The 20,578-nt window shown below is 41.6% G+C and overlaps 1 protein-coding gene across 1 annotated transcript in view; it reads right to left on the bottom strand.

The window, feature by feature from the left end:
• The window catches only part of LOC115087992 (dedicator of cytokinesis protein 2-like), a 1,829,205-nt gene that overhangs the window by 1,208,943 nt on the left and 599,684 nt on the right, over nt 1-20,578 (bottom strand). Inside the window, exon 27 of the mRNA XM_029595813.1 lies at nt 14,265-14,360. Within this exon, the coding sequence (XP_029451673.1) occupies nt 14,265-14,360 (96 nt within the window). The remainder of the gene's footprint in view (nt 1-14,264; nt 14,361-20,578) is intronic.

The following is a 20,578-nucleotide window of genomic DNA, read 5'->3' as shown; positions in this document are numbered from 1 at the left end:
TCTATACATGTACATGCTTCTTATGCTATGTTTATGCAGGGAACCACCTTTGAAAATATACCTTTTAGCATGTATTTCAGTCCCTATATCAAGGATAATAATAGATTACTCCTGCTAGACTGCATAAATGAAATGATCCATACAATATGCCCGATCATCTTAAAACTGAGCGAGTGCAGTAGTTCTCTGGGTTGGGAAGCCATGAGAATTCTGGCTCAGGGGAGCAGAAGGTTAGAAATTCTCCAAGAAATAGGAGAGGATCTTGAGATTTGTCTTCAGAAGCACTCTAGAGATTAATGCAGCGAGTTAAGTGCCAGCACTGTCTCAGAATGACCCCTCACTCCTTTCTCCTGGCCATTTCCTCAAGGGAAGGAAACACCTCATCTCCACTCATAACTTTGGGACATTTCCTCAGGGGGAGGAAAGTCTTTATCCACTCCATGGCCTCGGGCCTCTTCCCTTGAGGGGGTAAAGTCCCTGCAGGGGCCAATTCCATACTAGGGTGGTCTCCAGGCCCACCAGCCCTCAGGCTGGCTACTCCAGAAAACTATCCTGGCAGTCCCTCTCACATCATCTCCAACCTAGGAAAGAGCAAATTCCCAGCAAATCCTCCCCATTTTAGATCTTCCCGGGACACATTCCCACCAGTCACCTAAACCCACCATTTTAAAGGGCACCAGCATATCACCCCTTAATCCCAACAGCAGAAACACATCACATTGCTCAGGTCTCACACAATGCCATCCAGTGGTCATCCAATGGTAACACACTCAGTCAAAACTGTTTAGATTAACTTTAACCAATGTGAATCCAGGGGTCTCTCCCACCCACAATATCTTATACGACTAGAACAGGAAAGGGAGCACTAATTTGGGGTTCTTCCCACAGGAAGTATTTTAGATACTGCTGTTGCCAATCTAACACCCATCACCAGAACTACATTCACACAGAATAAACTGTTACTGAAGAAAGAAATGAGAATTCAAGACCCAAAGATGTTCCTAACAGAGGACATGCACTTCACATTTGAAAGTTTTTGCATCACTTTTTATTTCTGTTCATCCTCCTTTTGACAAGGTCGCTCTCCTTGCAATTCCTCATCTACTTTCTCATGATGAGGCCCTCATGTGCAATTATTTATTTATTTAGATTTTTAGGCTACATTTCCAATAATACCCATCACCAAAACCAATAATACAAACATTAAAACAAATGTAATAAATATCCCAACAAAACCTCTTTTAAAAGTCTTTCACTAAAATTCCATCCTTGGTTAATATATGTGCCCATAAACTAATCAACTGAAATAAAATCAAGAGCTAAAAAAAGATCATAATGAGAACACACTTGAGTATCTATCTATAAATGTAATCCTTGGATAGTGATCATGTGGTATTTTCTAGTCACCCCCATGCAAAGAGTGGCCATGGTTTTGTCTGGGGTGTTCTCAGCATGCTGAGGACTGTGTGAGTGTGCCTGGAATGTGAGAGAGCCAAGAGAATGCAGGATGTGTCAACAAGTGCAGTGCAAGAAAATGCAAAGAACCACCTAACCTATATGGAAGAGCACCTTAGTGGCTCCGGAAGAGGACTAAGAATAGAACCTTGTGAAGCTTCAGATGGGAGAAATCTCCGTTTAAGAGCAGAGCTGTAAATACTGGAAGATATGGCATGCAAATTAACTCAAGGAGCGCAGGTTCTGAAATCTCATGCCGACTGGTGTTGGAGAAATGATGGAATTGAATAATGTCTGATGATAATGGGGATAAAATGATTCAATATGATCTAAGCACCAGGATCAAAAGAATATTGATTGTGAAACTGCAGGGCCAATGTCTATGGAGGTCTTCCTGTGCTGTGAAAATAAAGCTGGTTAGTTCTGAAGAAAGATAATCGGTTTGGACATTGCTTTATTGATTTTCACCAACTACCAGTAGCCTCAAGACCCCATCATGTGATCCATGGAGAAAGATGGGCTATAAATTGTAGCCACCAAGTTGTATACGTTTCACTTGTGGAAGCATTAAAGCCTTGAAGATACATTAAAAGGCAAACATTTTGTTTCATCCACATACAGGTCAAGTCCTGTGGTGACCACCGGCATCTGACTGAGAAGAATGCTGACCGTTATTTATTTAAGTTATTTATATTCCATCTTTCAGCACTTCAAAGCGGAATACATAGAGGGACTGTAAATATTTCCATATCTTCAGAGGGCTTACAATTTAGATACCTTCAACACAAGTGTGATAAGGTCCCCAATTTTAACCCTAACTGGTGACTCTGCCTTTTATAAACATGTCAACTATGGCTTCGGCTGGTCTGAGAGCACTCAGTGAGTGACAGAGGTCTCTCCAGACCTTGCCTCTAAAGTGATGTCAATGTAGTGTCTGTATGTGTGCCTACAGCCTACCAATACTGTCAGCGAAAAGAAGACTAACCCCTTTCAGAAGGCTGTCCTTTCAGACTTCTGAAAGGGGATTGCTACTTTTATTGACAGCCAGCAGTGGAGGGACCATCCGTTTACCAGTGAGGGAGCAGTCCTGCTGGAAGAGGTAAGGTCTTCTCCAGCTAGGGTACCCTGGGGGGAGGGGGATTTAGAGGGCTTTGAGCTATTATTTTCTTGAAGGCAGGAAGATGAGTGGGAGGGAATTTGAGAAGGTGGGAATTCTGCTCTGGCCTATCTAATTTTTTTTTAAGGTGGGTGGGAGGGGGTCCTGCTGCTCAGTGGCTCTAGTGGGAGGAAGGGGGTTTGGCCTGCTCTGGGAGGGAGGGAGACTCGCCTGTCCTGGCCACATTGGGCCTTTTGAAGGTAGAAGTGTGGGAGCTCCTCTCAGCCGGCTAGTTTTTTTTTTTAAGGTGGGAGGGAGAAGATTGGCCTGCTTGAGGAGGGAGAACTTGCTCGCCCGGCCCACCTAGCTTGCCTGACCCACCTGAGTGGGTTTCAGTGTCATCTTCTCTACCACGGGAAGATTAACTTCTTCCTCTGACCAGAAGTTAAATTTACTATGGTAAAAGAATGCACACTAGGCAGCCTTTTCAGTAGTGCACCTCCTTGCACTGCAGGGTAATAGCAAATAAGTTTATTATCCCGCAGTTTGCACAGAGATGTGCTAATCTTGCCACGGCTATTTATTCCTGTTTTACTATGTGTGTGTGTGTCGGGGAGGGGGGGGGGGGGTTTTGATGTTTAAAATTCTATTACATAACGGGGTTAGGCTAGCGCCAAAAAACCCATGCTAAAATACGAATAAAAAACATATTAGGGTCAGCGTGGCTTATTGCATCAGCCCCTTAGAACATTAACTGCTGAGCAACGAGACTAGCGCTCTGAATATCATCCATGTGTGCATTTGTTTGCCGCAGCAGTGGGCCATGTGTTTGGTTTGCATGTGTTCTGCAGCTGTAGCACAATCTACAGTGGAAAGAGAGAAATGTGCCAAGTCTCATCAGAAGCCATTGCTAGTTTTCTTTTCTGCAACGGCAGATACTGCCACAGTTTGCAGCATTTACGCAAAAATAGGTCCACCGATTTTACATAAAATCTGCAGATGCATCTGTGGACATATTTTTTCCAAGATTCTCATACCCTTAACTGTCAATCCTCTATATCTGTCTGGTGTTTTAAAGTCCCAATGCCAACTTTTCTCATAGATGGGAAAAAGCAAACAGTGAGCTCTGCTTTCCGATTTCATTCTTCTCTTATTATTATTATTATTGCCTTTGCGTTCAGGGATCTTTTTTCTAAAATGCTTTTGGGGATCAACTATTGTCTCAATATGTTGATGGAAAAACTAACTGATTTTTTTCAAAGTACCAACACCGCTGAGGTTTGTAGCATACACAGTGGAGTTTTGCATCCCCGAGGCTGTGAACATACCAATAAAACACTCGATTTAATGTAATAAGAGGTGTAAGTGGGATTTCCTTTTAAGCTATTTCTCCAGCATCATCCACAGACACTGAAGTTGTTATACAGAGCTGTGAACCAGGAGGAGCACGGCCGGTGCTAGCTTTTTTGCTGCCCTGTGCGAAAAGTTACAGTGCTGCCCGCCCCCGATTCATTCAGTGTCTATCCCAGGCCCATCAAAAAAAGCCCAGCTCCATCCTGCAATCTATATTTTCTCAGAACCCATGGATAAAGAAGAATATTAGGTACCCTAGGCAAACCTTACAGCCTTGCACACACACCACCCCCCACCTCCACATCCTTTACAGACACACACAATTAAATTATGCATTTATAATACATTTTACATGAAAAAAAAACATGCTGAGGCAAAAATATCACTTACAACATGCATATTATATTTACATGTACTCCTGAAGTGCCATCCAGAAAGCTCTGCAAAAAAGACACTTGGAACTCCTATGGAGTTAGACATTTTGTAATACATATTGGGTGTGCGTTTGACCCTCAGAAAGCCATGAACAAACAGAAATACCATTACAATATAGTAAACCTCCCATACAAAAACAATCCTAACAACCATATCTATGAAAAGGCAACACTGCACATATTACACCAGGCCCCAGGACACTGATAAAACACTTATTAGGAAACCAGGCTGCTGTAGATCCCTACACAGAAATTACATGCCAGCAAAATACCTCACCTCGGTCACATATGCAGAACACAGACAGACCCTCACCAAATACAGAATAACGAGATCAGAAAGTATAAACAGAAACGGGCTGAGAAGAACTGAATGGGAACCCACAACAAGCCAGCCTGTATATGCAGAGCAACAATGGATAAAAATAAACATTACCATTCTTCATAAAACATTAAATAATAAAATCAAAAAATATAAAACAATCATAATAGCAAAATCATATTCATAAAAAGAATATTTCAGTTAATGAATAGAATATACAAAATTTTCCAAACACCAAGAAAATATTTCAAAATCCATTAATTAAAAAATGTTCTATTCCTCCCCAAAATGAAATATTTTGAAAGAGGAGAATTATCAACTTATACCCAATAATAAAAACAAATAAGGATTAAAAAAATGTCTCCTGCTCTCCGTACCTGTGATCTTCTGATTTTCAGTCACCCTGAGATTGTCGTGGATTGGGAGAGGTAGGGCCACACTAATTTTATCTTCTCTTCACACACATACACGCAATAACACATTCATTCTCTCTAGCATGCACAGTCTCCCTCTCCCTCACAGATACATTACGTATTTTGGGTGCCTGTGAGAGTCTATGTGTGACACATGGGCTCTCACACAGACACATTCACAGACACACAGGCTCTCACATAGACTTTCACACAGACACATACACATGCACAAACACCCAGGCTCTGGTACACACATGCTCTCAATCACGCATACACATACACACATGGCCTCCTTTGTGCCAGAAAAAATGTACTTTCTTGTGAACAAAAATTTCTGCTTCCTGATATAAAACTTTTTACCTCATAGTCAAGCATCTGTGCAGATAGAAAGACTAGGTCTTTACTATTCTTTAAAGCTGTTTCTTTGGAACTTTCCAAATAATGACAGTAGTTAGCAAAAATAACTGCAAGGCATATGTTATGAAACATAGTGAGCGCCCCGCTGACAGGGGATGAGCTCCACTATGGCCCTGCGGGCCTTCCTGTTTCAGGGAGGGGAAAGCAGAAGCTGCGTGCGCACGCGCACACGCAACTGGAAGATGGGCCTCTCCGACAGCCCGCGGTGGCTTGCAGCCTCTCTCCTTCTTCAGCTGCCGGTAGCCCCGTGGCTTCTCCTGCTGCTGCCGGCTTGCCATCTCCTCCAGGTGTGCCGGCCCGTGCAAATGCAGAGTATGCACACCTGGTCGGGCCGGATCTGAGGAGGAGCCTTTACTTAATACCGGAAAATGATTTAAACTGTAGAGGGTTTTCATATGGATAAAATCTACATGTCTGACGATCACCAGCTAAGTGCCTCTAGCAGCCTGAGAAAATGCTAACCAGAGAGGAATGCAATGAAAGCAAGGGAGAGTCTGAAGGGGAACAGCATAAAAAGGGAAGGCATAAGAGATGTGGAAAGAGAGGGAAAGCCACAAAGAGAAAGTGCTTTTAGTTTTTGATCAGATGGGTGGCTTTCAAAGATGGCCACTAAATGAAAATCAAAACTTCTCTCTGGTGGAACTTTGGTGATTTTGAGCGACAGCTGCTTTGACCAATACAATCTGTGAGGTTGATATTCAGTGCCACTTAGCTGGACAAGTATGGACTTATCTGGCTATGTGGCAGCAGCTGAATATCTGGTCACATTTAGCAGCCGCTAATAGGGAGGAGCTACTTATCCGGTGAACTTAGCTGGCTATGCTGCTAGATAAGTCAGGCCTATAGTGAACTGGATAAGTCTTATCCAGCTAACTTACTTACATGGCTATATTTATTTTAAAGCTCTTTTTAGAAATAGAGCTGTTTTATTTTATGGCCAAAAGGTCTGGATTTTCCCTGTTTTTCTTGGCCTGTAGAAAAGTATTTCTTGCTATGCGTTCAGAGGCCTTGGGGCCTCTTTTATGATTCAGTTTCCTTGTAAATGTATTCTCCAATTGAATAATGTTAAATATATCTTCTTTGAGCCTTCTCAATTGCGCTTTTTCCTGGACTCCAAGAAGTCTCCTCAAGGCTCCTAGTTGTTGCCATGTAATACTGCTAGGTAATATGCTGACTTCCCATTTTTTAGTTTTCTTTTTTTTTTTTCTTTCTCCTGTTTTAGCTCGGAACTTTGGGATCTCCCCTCTCTTGGGGACTTTAAGGATGGATTTTGTAGCTAGTTTTTCTTTGTATTTTTTTCTGTTTATTGAATGCATTTCTATATAACGTCTTTTTTCTATAGCAAGTGATACTTGCGTTATAATTTGAAATGTAATAAAACTACACCTTAAAAAAATGGCTATGCTTAAACATCTACCCCTGTGCACTTTTGGATGCCAACCCATGACGGAGAATGTTGACCAACAATCAGATGCTAACAGTTGGTGGAAAAGGTATATGGTAATCTCACTTAACTAGGCTTATTTTCAACATGTAGTTTGCCATGTTAGTCCACTTGGATATGCAGAAATGCAGATCAAACAAGCTGCAGGTGATACCTATTTAATGGACTAATTTAATACATTTGTCACTGGTCTTTGAGAGCTGTGTTTCGTTCCTCAGATCACTGTGGATCCTTTCATTTATTCATTTACCACTCGCTTCTCCTTCAAAAGCTCAAGGCAAGGTTACAGCAATAATGTGAACAATGTAAAAGCAGAGCGCTTAGGTATTATTTATTTATAAACATTTGATATACTTTGCCTTTTCCTAAGTTAGTCTCCAGGCGGATTACAATCAAAGTTATAATTAAAAATTACAGCTGTCAAAATGTATAATCACAACAAGAACAATAATCATGAAGGTGGTGCATATTGTACAGATATAATAGTAGATAATAAAAGGTCTGAAATTAGAGATGGGTACAAGAGTGCATAAATGTATATAATAAGGGAGCACCTAGTAAGAATCCATCATGCAGGATTGGCCAGCAGTGGCTGAGATTTAGGGGCTCATGCTGAATGAAGCACAAAGTGCAGAGGTAGCAAGAATCCATTGATTAGGACTAGCCCGGTGGTGGCAGAGGTTATGGGCTTGTGATCAGGAAATTCTGGCAGTCCAGTGCTGGGGAAGGCAAGAAGGAAGATGCATAGCTCAACCCATAAACGCATAACTAGGAGCTCCCAAAGTTGAACGTGCTTTTTATAAACTGTGTAGCAAGAGCCTCACACCACCCTGAAAGTATTCGCTTTTGCTTCAGTATATCCACAATTTTTAATGCTTATATCTGTATGATTTATATAACTATTGTATATTTAAATGTTAAATAATTGTAACATGTGCTCATAGTAACTCTCAGTTTATGCACAGAGGCAAGTATTCTATAAAGTTGGTTAATGTATGTTAGTATCCTGCTTATGAAAATACTTGTGCACGTACTTCCAAGCACCAGTTCACCAAGGCCTACACCAATTGACCCAGACCTTTACCAGTTCACCCACATCCTTCACCAAAAGACTGTAGACAAAAGAGAAGTCATATTAAATCCCTGTGACTTGATTAGAAGGTATACAAGCACGTGTGCATGTTTGGTGTTGTGTACTCTGCAATACTTTGTTTATAAAATACGTTGTTTGCGTACTTCCAAACCCCACCCTGGGATCCCATTAGAACTCCCTTTTGTATGCGCACGCTTTTTCACATGGTAGGGAAATGTGCTTACCATGCACAAAGGCTACTTATGTATCTGTATGCCAATTTTACACACACAACCCCCACATCTTTGAAAATTCACCCCATTGGGGATACTTTTCATAGCCATTTACATGCATAAAACACAGTTTTATGTGCGTAAATGGCTAAACTAAAATAGCATAGAGCTCTATGTGCATAAAAGTACATGTGCATCTCATGTTTAATCACATTCTACAAAACTGCAGTACATCTAAGCATGTGCTGTAGTATGGGTATACTTGCTATTTCATTAATATCTTTTACATGTAATATTCTTTCTGTACTGCCCTCAGCTCTCGTTCCTTAACTTGAGTGCCAATGCAATGAGTTAAACCTTATTCCCAGCTTGAAACACCAAAGGAAACTCAGTTTTTAAATACCAAACTACATTTATTTGAATGATGAACAGTTCGACACTGACAATGAGAAGGTATTAAGAGTAGCCATACAGAAAGGATAGACTGTCACAGCTGAGATATGTTTTGTCTGGAAGCTCACTAGTCCGAAGGAATCAACTGGAGCAGAGATAGACGCTGTAGAATGTGAATGGTGAAAAGCATTAACGAAGAGCTGTTAGCCTGCAAAGAGCCCAGATCCAATGGAAGGAAAATACAGAAAGCAAACTGTCCCAGGCATTCCTAGCAGCAAGGACCGATGAGAACAGGAAAGTGAAAACAGACAAAGCAAAACAGGAAAGATCCAATAAGGAGATCAGAACCATTCAAAAGATAACGAATCAGGAGGGAGAGCTCTATAACATGTAGAAAACCCAAGCTGTGCAATATCAACGAGATAACACCAGGTAGCAGCATAAAAAGGAACATATATACATATATTTAAATACACTTGGAAGGCAGACCACTTTCTTTATTAAGGACACATATTTAATATAATGTATCTGGTTTCATTCCTGTTCTCAAATCATAAATTGTATGGCAGTTGATAAATTACATTGCTATTTTAGATGGAGCAAATTATAAACTAAATATCGTGCTCGCAGTCTCCACAGCTACCAAACTGCACATAGCCAGGCCTTCTTTGGCTCTGATCTCATATGGCGCATGGTGTGAAAGGAGGATCACAGAAACATTTTTCGGTTCCGCACAAACTATCAAAAAACTCTACCTTGATTCACTGATCACTTTGCTCTGAGGTTTGCATCCATCCCTCTAATCACTGTCAAGTTTGCATGCTCAGATATTTCTTAGGAGTACTGCTTGCTCTCCTTCCAGATAATTATACTTGGGTCTGGACTTACTAACTCCGTAACAAGAGCAGCAAAATCTTGTGGGGGTGGGGGCGGGGTAGTAACCTGCCGCCAGAGTTGTGAGAGCCGCTATTGCCAGAAACGTTGAGATTCGAAGGGGTGAAGGACAATGGAGGTGCATGGGGGGAGAAGGTGGAGATGGGGGCATCACTGGAAGTCCAGAGGAGAAATTGGAGGTTAGACACAGTAGGCTGGCAGTAGGGGGAAAGAGAGACAGCACCAATCATCCCTAGGAATAGCTGAAAGCTAAATCCGTCAAGGGTCACACCTCTGTCAATTTGCTTTACCCAGGGTGAAAAGATGGGGCCATTATCCAGAGTGGGCCTGAAAAAACATAGTCCTGCTCCATTGTAAACAGGATTTCAATTGGTGCAGACATAAGTTGAGAAGAGCAATTCAGAATGAGGGCTAAAGCAACAAACTGTCTAATGATGTCACGAGCAGGCAAAACAAAATAAATAAATAAATAAAAAAAAAAAGCAAAAACAGTCAATTATATAATGTGCATAAATGGAAAATGCCTAAATGTGATGTCAATCATTAACATACACAAGTATAGCAGTGGAAATTACAGAAGAGGTACACAATTTTTCAATGATTTTTCTTTAGGAAGTGACTTATCCAACTGAGGCCCTTATACATAGATTTCTTACAACAGTTATGACTTTATTATAGAGGAACTGAGTTCTCACCAACAGGTCCTAAAAGAGCCATTTAACAGTTTCACACTGGGAACCTAGAACACTTACAATGCCACAAGTAGTACTTTTAATCAAATATTCATAAATACAATTTATGCAAATAGACATACTGAGACTATTGCATTCCAAGTTAGAAACTGTGCCAAATCATAGGAAAAGAAGACCTATATGCTTGCAATGAGCTACAAACCTTGACCAGGGATGATAATTCTGGAAACAGAAATAAACTCCATGCTGCATGACCAGTGGATCTACCACAATCTTGAATGCCACACCAATCACTCTTGAGGCAATTAGCAACATTTCCAAATCATTTCACCAGTAGAACAGGTCAAAAGTCAGTTATTGCTCATGCTAGTCCTCAACTGTGCTAGACTGAGATGGAGGTGCTAATTCTTTCTTACCCAATGACAAACCAGGTAGAGGTCAAGCTCCTCTACTTTCCTACCCTCCATTTAACATATATAGTAGTTGGAAGGGCACCTAGACACATCACTTAGCCCTTTCCTCAAATCCTTATTTATTTAATTTATAAACCACATATGCAAAACAAATTCAATACGATGTTCAAACAATGAATTAAATTTTAAAAAGCAGCATATAATACAATAAAACATAAAAATAACTGACATAAAATCAACTAACAATTATTCACCAGATAGGGCATTAAGATCATTCAAAATGGGTTTACTCTGTGTTTCAGGGGCTTGGAAAATTACGTTAGAGAGAAATCAAACTAGAATTATTTTGTGGCTGCCCCTAAATTCTATAATTTGCTTCCACATTAGATTACACTACATTCCTCCCTGTTTCAGCTGAGGTGTACTTTTCTGCCCAATTTTAGTAATTTGGTATGTATTATTGTTTAAGTAGTTTCCTTGAATTTATTTTTATTAATGTTTCATTTTAGCAATGGTTTGTATTTTATTGAGCTACTGAATGGGCATTTTAACAATCAAATAAAGTGAAGCTATGCCACTTAATATATTAAATAGTAGCACTGCCATTTTAAATTAAAAAAAATGACCAGGCAGCCAATGAAGTTCCTACAGCACTGGTATTACAGATTCTCTCATTGTAATACCTCTTTTCAGACTTGCCACAGAATTCTACATAAGTTGTAATCAGTAAGGTGCTTTTATTGGTAAGCCCAGGAGGTTCATACTATAAAAATTGAGCCTAGATAGCACCAAATAACTGAACTAAAATTCCTTAAATCCTCCAGAGGGAAAAAAAAAAGCAGGTGACATACAACCCATAAATGATATATAAATAACAGACATTTGGGCATGCAATGAAAGATCAGATTCAAGGTGTACACAGAGTCTGCACATCGCCTCACTAAATGCTAATTGCTGTCCATTCAAATAGAAAGTAAAACTGGAATGTAGCTCAGACTGACCCACCAACATCATCCTGGTATCCTTAGGATTAAGTTTAAAATGATTTGCTTCACACCAGGCCAAAAATTTTATGAAGCCCTGGGACTTACGCGCGTCCCGGGGCTTTGCGCGCGCAGGGCTTTTAAAATCTAGCCCAAAGAGCTGAAGAAGGTACCAATTTGGAATTAGGCCTACAGTGAGACGCCACTGACTAGATAATGGAAAGAGTTCTCTCAGTCTGTTAGCTAGCTGATCAATTTTCCTAGATAACCAAAGATGTTTTAGCTATCTTAATCACCTGAGAGTATTTAATTTAATGTAATTTATTAGCTGATTTAGCAAATTCTGTTCTACTCTTCTGTTAATGCCATTCTAATCTTCATAAGTCTCTTTTCATAAACCTTAATTCCTCTGAAAACCATGGTGCAAGCTGTTTCCCATGCCTCAAAGGTTTAGTTTTAAAAGGGGGGAAGGGGGGAGGCAGATCTATCCACAATAGTTAATACACCTTCAAAAAAAATGAGGCCAACCCGAAGCATCAGGATCTATGAAAACAGTGTACTTGGTCCAATTCTGCAACCACATTAATAAGCTCAAGAGATATAATCTAAACTTGATAAAAATATGATCAGTCCATGGGACAGGAAGAGCAGATACCTCTTTAAAATGTGATTTTTTTCTGCCAATGATAAAAAACAAAGTATGGCCTTTAACATAAGTCACAGGATTGACTGGGGTATAACTGATAGACTCCATACTATCCATAACAAAACCCCACTAAATCACAATTCACTCGATCAAGATGAATATTAACATCTCTGAAGATTAGAAAATCAGGACATTCAAGGGAAATTTCAGCCACAAGAGCAAATCATTCTTCTATGATTGATCCCTCTGAGGGGCACTAAAGTAATAAGGTGACAAGTTTAACTGGGAACCAACCTTAACCGAGAGAGTTTCTGTACATGGGATTAGATGTTAAAGCCTTTCTTTGGGTGTGAAACGCATCTCTTAAATCAACAAGACACACTGTCTCCTCCCCATTCTGGGTTCAAACTCAGCAGGGTACCCTGATATACATAGTTGGTTACAAACAGCGACATCAGCATCCTGCACCCAGTGATCTCAGTAATATCCAGGGCATTGTCAACAAGTGGGTCATGAATAATAGTAATGCTATCCTGACTAAATTGGCTTTAATCAGACATTCTTGAGAGCCCAGTGGAAAGGGTGCATAGGAAGATGTTGTACACAGTGGAACAGGTAACAAACAATTATGGCCCCTTACTTGCACATTTTTTTGTCACCTATGTATAATAATCACAGGGTTTGGAGACGGTAATGAAGCCAAGCCATAGGGCAAATAACTTCTGGAAATTAGGTAACCAACTACTGGCTAAATTACCTGCATCCTTATCAATCAGTGCATTACATTAAATAACCAAACAACTAGGTGAGTTTTTCTCTGAACTGAGCCAGATTAAGAAACCATTCTCCACCCATGAATACAAAGACTCTTTACAACTTTGAAAACAAACATTGACGATGATGGGAGTACTGACTGGATTGAAAGCTAATCACACATAAATGGTTAGCCCAATAAAATGGCATCATTTATAATCTGTTTGCGGACTTTAATTTCTACAAACCTAACTATATTAACATGGTAACTGGACTACTTTATTCACCACAGTTGAAATTCTTCATTGTTTATTCCTGTCTACAGTCCTCCATATTCAAGTTCACATCTCTTCATTATTTTCCTCGTGTTCCCAGACTGAGACATGCATCCTATTTCCAAGTGCGGCCCGAGAGGACAATTATATACTTAATAACGAAACATCATTCACATAAACGGATAAAAGCAAACACTTGGCAGTAACATGAGCTCTTTGTCTCTCTTCTATATACAAGATACTGCCTTTTCTCAGACTGACAAGAAAATCACTCAGACTAAGAAAAGGAAATTAAACTTAATAGTTTGGATCATCAAACATCTGTTTTTAACTACATCTAAGCACTTAAGAAAATTACTAACGATTTTAGAAAACATGTATAGGTTTATGTACACAGTCACACAGAAATCAAGGTCTGCCATAAGAAAAGCATTGTGCATGCACTTAGCTAAAGACTCTAGTTTGGCCAACTATACTACATTTGAAGGAACAGTTCAACATTTTGATTGACTACTTAGCAATTTTCTGTTTTGTGCTACAGGAAAATTAATATAGTCCAAAGCATTTCATTAGGGCTTTGCAATATACCCCCCATTCTTGCCACATGCTGTAGTATATAAAAAAAAAAAAACAAAGCCAGAGACACACTTTCTAACAAATACCGATATAAGCACTAACCATACAATACCCTTTTAGGAATTAAGCTCTAGATCATATAAACTACCTGAACTATTAGGATAGTGTCATGAGATGTGACAAATGATCTCAAAAGTCACATTTAATTAAACGTAAGAGTCGCGTATGAGAATGCAGCATCTCAACGGTCAAACAATGAAGGCAGCAGCAGCCCATCTTGCCTACTAAAATACACAGACACCATGTGGCCAACACCAAAGACTTCAAATCCACAGAAAGCCAGACTACAGGAAGTTCATAAAACCAGCCAAGAAGAAATAAAAAATAACCAGGAATTACTTACGCTGAGTTCATGCTCCCTACCAAGGATCATTACTCTCCGATTGACAGTCCGTAGAATTTTTTCCAGAATATTCTGGACATGCTCCTTGGATTTCTTCTGAAACAAACAAGAGCCAAAGAGAAACACAAAGGTCAGACTTTATGTCCCTGCAAGATTCAGAAACACAAGCAGTTCTAAACAACCGAAAACCTGATGCAAAGCCAGAACTGAGATCCTATAATAATCTGTACCTAATCCAGCAAGGCCACCACATAAAGATGCCAAAGCTGTGACTTTTATTTTTATTTTTTATTTATTTAGATTTATATTCCACTTTTTGCACTTTCTTCAGCCCTTCAAAGTGGATTACATTCAGGTACTGTAGGTATTTCCCTATCCCCAGAGGGCTTACAATCTAACACCTCTCTTGAACACATCCAAATCTGGCTCACATCTCTCTCTCTTTCCTGCACGTGCTCCACCTTCCTGTTAAACACCTTCAGGAAACGATTATCACTATCTCTATTATTACAATTATGATAAGAGCCATAAATCATTACCATTTGCTTGCTCTATGCAGTAATAAAAAGTATTGCGGCATACTCTTGTCCCTTCATTTTTACTTATTAACTTGTAGCATTAGGAAGAATTATATATGAATTTCCGTCACAGGCAGAAGAGTGAAATATTTGTTGCCATATTGGTTACACTGACAAAGGGTACTTTGGAAGCTGTGATATTGTTTATTGCACTTGAGCTTTCTAGGCCTCAAAAGTCCCGGCTGTAGATGTCTCTGCAGAGAGAGGATGCAGCAGATTTTATATACAGTGAAGTGCAATGTTCATACTATTAATATTCTTCATATGTTACTGAGGAAAGCAAGCAGCAATCAATGGACTGATGTTAATTCATTTTAAAAGCCCCTGCTCCAGGAGGACATCCCTCCCAGCACTATCAGCAAAATTCCAGTCTTTATCATTTTCTACAATTTCTCCTTTAGTGACAGGAATTTTTCTACAAATCATGGGTACAATAGCACCATAATATGCAAACTAATCCATGGCTTACCTGAAGGAGTAATTTCTTAGTCTCAATGAGGGAATATATAATAAACGCCCCCAGAATACCTTAGAGAACCGGCCACAACTATCTGGTCCGGTTCTCAATAAGAGCCAGCTCAGCAAGGTATAAGTGCACACTAATTCCCGTCAGTGTGTGCTAACGAAAAAATGTTAGCGCACACTAAAATGAAATTCGGGTCTCCCCGAATTTTAAAGGCCAGAACCGTGGGCTTCGTACATCCAGAGCACCCAGCCTCCTAGGTGCCTTGTTAACCTGCCAGATAGACTTGGTTGCATGAATGCCTGCATTTTCACTAGCACTTCTAGTTGTTATTATTATACTTCCAGCCTTCTTGACAGACCCAGTTACTAGTTAATTCCATCATTACAGTATGCCAGACAGACCTGGCCAAATGGTTACCTGTGTTTCTGCTAGGAATTCTAATGTTTTATATTTCCATTTTTTTATTGTGTTTATTGATTTTCAAACATAACAGAGTATAATACAACATGCATAAAAAACAGAGTCAACCTAAACAAGAGGCAATGTCTCAGCACAACACACTGTGAAATGATTACAACCTTTCTTGCATGCGGCAGGTTGATTATCATAGCTGCAGTAGTTAACCCCATCTAATCTATCCATCCCTTTTTCCCTGTCCCCCCTTCCCCCTCCCCCCCCCCTCAATTTCTCTCCCTCTCCTGTCCCGCATACCGACAGTGTCCAGTAAGTGGGCCATAAGAGCCTGTCTGAGGCACATTGCTTGGGTTCCAGTATAAGCCTCCGCACCCTCTAGCTGTTAGCATAGACAAATAGAGAAATACTGTGTGTAACATACAATTTGTGACCTTTTCCTCATTGAGGCAATATCTTTCCAAGACCTATACACCTGTAAAACTTCTGGGAGATCCTGGTGGGAATCCAGAGCTGGAAAGCGCCTGGATAGTACCACCCGGATATGTCTAAATGGTAGGCTCTAGATACTTGTGAAACGAGTCCCAAATGCCCTGAACCAAAGTGAGTTTCTTGAGGGAAGTGTTCCTAGCCATTATATATTCAAGGGTGTTCAGTTTGATCATTCTTGTGAACCATAGTTCCACGCTTGGGGGGTGTGTCTGCCAGCCAGTGAATCAAAATCATCTTTCTTCCCATCAGACCAGCTCTACATAAGTACAACAATACATGCTGTGTGTCAGAGATGCTGTAGTCCCAAACAACCAAAGGTTGGGATTCACAGATAATGGACGATTTAAAATTTGTGAGCACCGGCGAGCTATCCCTCTCCAAAAAGCTAGGATAAAGGAGCACTCCCGAGTGACATTTTAGAGAGTTCGGTGTGTTAGTCAACTTGAATTGTTATGCTTTAGACGGGGAGACATACAAGTGCCACAAAAATTTATAAAATACTTCTTTCAGGAGAATATTATCAGATATTTCTCGAAATTCCTGGAATAAGGAAGTGAAATCCTCAAAGGACAGCTGGAACAGAGTCCAAACCTCCCACCTCTTATAAAACTTCTCTAAATGGTCTAGGGGCCCCAATTTTGAAAGTACAGTGTAATACCAGGTTATGTTATGTTTCTGGGTCCAGGATGTCAAAAACAGCTTGAGCATAGGTGGGTGTACAGATTGAGCATAGGTGGGTGTACAGAAAGGAAATGTTTGTTACTGGATAGGTAGTGTTGTATTTGTAGGTATGCAAAGTAGTCTGTCAAAGTTAGTCCAAACTGTGTTTGTAGAGAGGAAAAACTGTGGGGTCTCTGTGTGGTCCCGTCGTATAGTTGATAGAGATGTTTAAGACCAAGCCTATGCCAGTTTTGAAAGGTGGAGTTTTGGAGTCCTGGTGCAAAATCAGGGTTATAAGTGATAGTGAGCATTGGGGTCGGCCCAGGTGATATGGAAAGAATGTGGAGTAAGTGTCGCCAGGTCTTGCGACATGTTTGTAGCAAAACATGAGATTTAAGAACATTGGGTATGTTGGTGTAAGCAAAAGAGGGTTGAGTGCTGGAACCTTATACCATGCCAGAAGCTCCCAATATGGGATGTATATAGCTATGGAGAGGAACCAATCCCTCTCCAACCTTAAGTTACAGGCCAAATTGTACCAAACTAAGTTTGGGCATTCTAGTGACAGTCCACCCTCTTGTTTCTGGCTTGCATAGAATATCCATTGACAAGCACACACGCTTTCCTCTCCATAAAAAGATACAGAATATTTTTGTAAAGTGCTTCGCATCTTGTTTGACTAGCAGTTGGGGAACCATTTGAAGGATGTGCAGTCACTTGGGTAATAGTATCATTTTGAAGATTTGGATACGCCCCAGCAGTGAGAGCGGTAATGATTGCAGCGGGTCAGGGTGTTGGTCGTCTTAGTTATTAGGGGCTTTATGTTGACAGCGTATAGGTCATCAATGTGCAGGGGGATTCGAATGCCCAAGTATTTTAAGTCAGAAGTAACCCACCGTAAGGGAAACTGTCCCCTCCAGACATGCTGAAGAGTACCAGTGTCGTCTATCGCCTCTGACTTCTCTTGGTTAATTTTAAGACCCGCAAAGGAGCCAAAGGTTTCTTGCAATTGCAGCACCTCTGGAAGAGAGATCTCTGCTTTTAGAACAAAGATTAATACATCGTCAGTGAATACTGCGACCTTGAACGGGTGGTCTGGCCCCCCCAAACCAGTAATTTTTGGGTTTGCAATGATTTTCCGTAACAGGGGGTCTATAGCGAGTATATAAATAAGAGGGGATAAAGGGCATCCTTGGTGGACCCCTCTACCAATAGAGACATCCCCAGATACACATCGATTGGCAGTTATCCAAGAGGGAGATATAATCTAAGAAAGCTCCCTGAAAGCCCAGTTTCCACAAGGCGAAGAACATGTAAGACCATGAGACCCGATCAAATGCCTTTTCAGAATCGAATCCAACGGCAAGAGCCAGTGTAGATTGAGAGCTACAGACTTTCATAGCTGTGATCAGTTTCAAGATGTTGGCATTCGCTTTGTTAACTTCGTGAACCCTTGGACCGATCGGGACCGGTGGATGGATGGAGGCTGAGGGGGTTCTCAGCACTGGTGCCGATCGGAAGGCGGCAGAGGCGGACTCGAGGATGGCTGGCAGAAGAAACCACGGAAGGCCCTATGCGACCAAGGGCTTGTCAGGGAGTTGAAGAAAAGGTGAGACTGGCCTGGTGGTAGAAGGTCTTCGCCCTGGAAGCCGGTACTCCCCCGAGAGGAGCTCGTAAGAGTCCGGCCGCTGGGACTTAGGAGATTCACCCTGGAAGCTGGTGTCCCCCCAGGAGGAGCCCGTAGGGACCCGGCCGCTGGGACTTAGGAGATACCTCGGAGACGGAGTTCTGAAGAAGTCCAAGGTCAAGAGCCAGAGGAACGTCGCTCACCAGGCCAAGTCGATACCAGAGAATCACCGCTAGCCGGGCCGAGTCAGGAACCAGAGGATCGTTGAAAGCCAAACCGAGTCAGGAACCAGAGAATCACCGAAGCCAATCCGAGTCAGGAGCCAGAGGAAGAAGAGACGAAGCAGGAACTCAGCAACTGGAAGCAGGAAGAACCTGGGAACCTCGTTGCAAGGCAAGGAGAAGCTCTAGTTGCAGGGTTAAATACCCTGAAGCGTCTGACGTCATCCTAGGGCAGTGCTGTAATTTCCCGCGCTGGCCCCTTTAAGAGCAGGGCACTGCCGCGCACGCGCGGCTAGGGGGCGGGACCAGCCGCGGGAGACCGCCGGCAGCTAGCTCGGCGTGGGAGCGCCGTTCTCGGGGCCTGCACGGCCCGAACGCGGCTCGGGGAAGCCCGGAACCGGGTCGGGGCAGGTAAGGGACCGCGTCGGGGTGAGTGGCGATCCCGGGTGCGGCCTGGGGTCGCAACACGCTTTATGACCTTTAACGAAGCGTACCTGGTAGGGTGATATTAGCTGAGGGAGTAAGACATTGAGAGTAATGGATCCTTGCCTGGTTTTGGCAAAACAGTGATATGAGCTAAGTTAAAATCTTTGGGGAACTGGTTTTGACATAGTCCCTCTTGGTAGAATGCCACCAAAGAGTCAGCCAGTTGGGTGCGAAGAATCTTATAGTAATCGTAAAAGAAACCATCAGGCCCAGGTGACTTCCCGGTCTGTACCGCAGCAATCGCAGTAATGACTTCTATAAGTTGGATGGGTCGGTTTAAAAAATCCACCTGCGTCGATGAGAGAGAAGGGAGCGATAGATTTTGGAAAAAATCCGTCTCTGCCTGGTGGTTTTCATTGGCTGCAGCCGTATAAAGATTCTCATAAATCGCATGAGACACCTCGCAAATAGCAGCCTTTTGGGAGACTCGAGTCCCTCGTGTGTCACTGAAAGAGGGTATAAACGTGTTAGGACGTGCCACTCATACTAGGTTTGCCATGAGCCTCCCTGCCTTGTTCCCAAATTGAAATAGCTGTTGTTCTCCTCTAATCAGGTGTTGTTGTGCCCGTGTGTGCAGCAACGTGTTTAATCGAGTTAGTGTACTATAATATTCTTGTTGCGGATGATTGGGAATGGTAATTAAAAGTTTTATGTGGTGCTGTAGTTGTTGTTCTAGGCACAATATATCGGAATTCATTTTTTTGCGGAGCGCTCGAGTGTAGGAGATTATTTCTCCTCGGAGAACAACTTTAGATGTCTCCGAGAATAACTGAGGGGTGGTAGAATGTTGCTGGTTATGCAGGAAGAACTCATCCCATTTTTTCCACAAGAAAGCTTGAAATGTGACATCCTGTTTAAGATGTGTAGCAAATCACCATATATGGGGCCCCTCCCTATCAAACTTCGTCTGTAATTGTACAGCGATTGGAGAGTGGTCGGAGAGGGCCTGGGACTCAATCATAGTTATGAGGATAGTTGAAAAATGATTTTGAGACACCAAAATATAATCGAAGCAGGACAATGAGGAATGTGGCCGTGAAATGTGGGTGTAGTCCCTCTCTGTTGGGTGGAGCACTCACCAGATGTCTAAAAGGCCCAGCTGAGAACATAAATACACTATGCCTTTCAATTGCTTGCCTAATCCTCGTGTGTTAGGGGGATTTCGATCAAGGCACTGGTCATGTACACAGTTGAAGTCCCCCATAAGAGGAAGGATCCCTTGGGTGTGGGCGAGTAGTAAGTCTCTCATGTGCATGAAAAAACTGTGGGTATAATCAATGGGGACATATAAATTGCAAATGGTGACTTGCATGTTGTTCCTCAGTCCAGTAATAATAACATAATGGCCATTCTCATCAATGATTTGGTTGGTA

This window comes from Rhinatrema bivittatum, chromosome 1, assembly GCF_901001135.1.
Source record: "Rhinatrema bivittatum chromosome 1, aRhiBiv1.1, whole genome shotgun sequence".
Classification (NCBI taxonomy): domain Eukaryota; kingdom Metazoa; phylum Chordata; class Amphibia; order Gymnophiona; family Rhinatrematidae; genus Rhinatrema; species Rhinatrema bivittatum.
The sequence above is the reverse complement of the archived record's forward strand: the minus strand, read 5'-3'. Positions and strand labels throughout refer to the sequence as shown.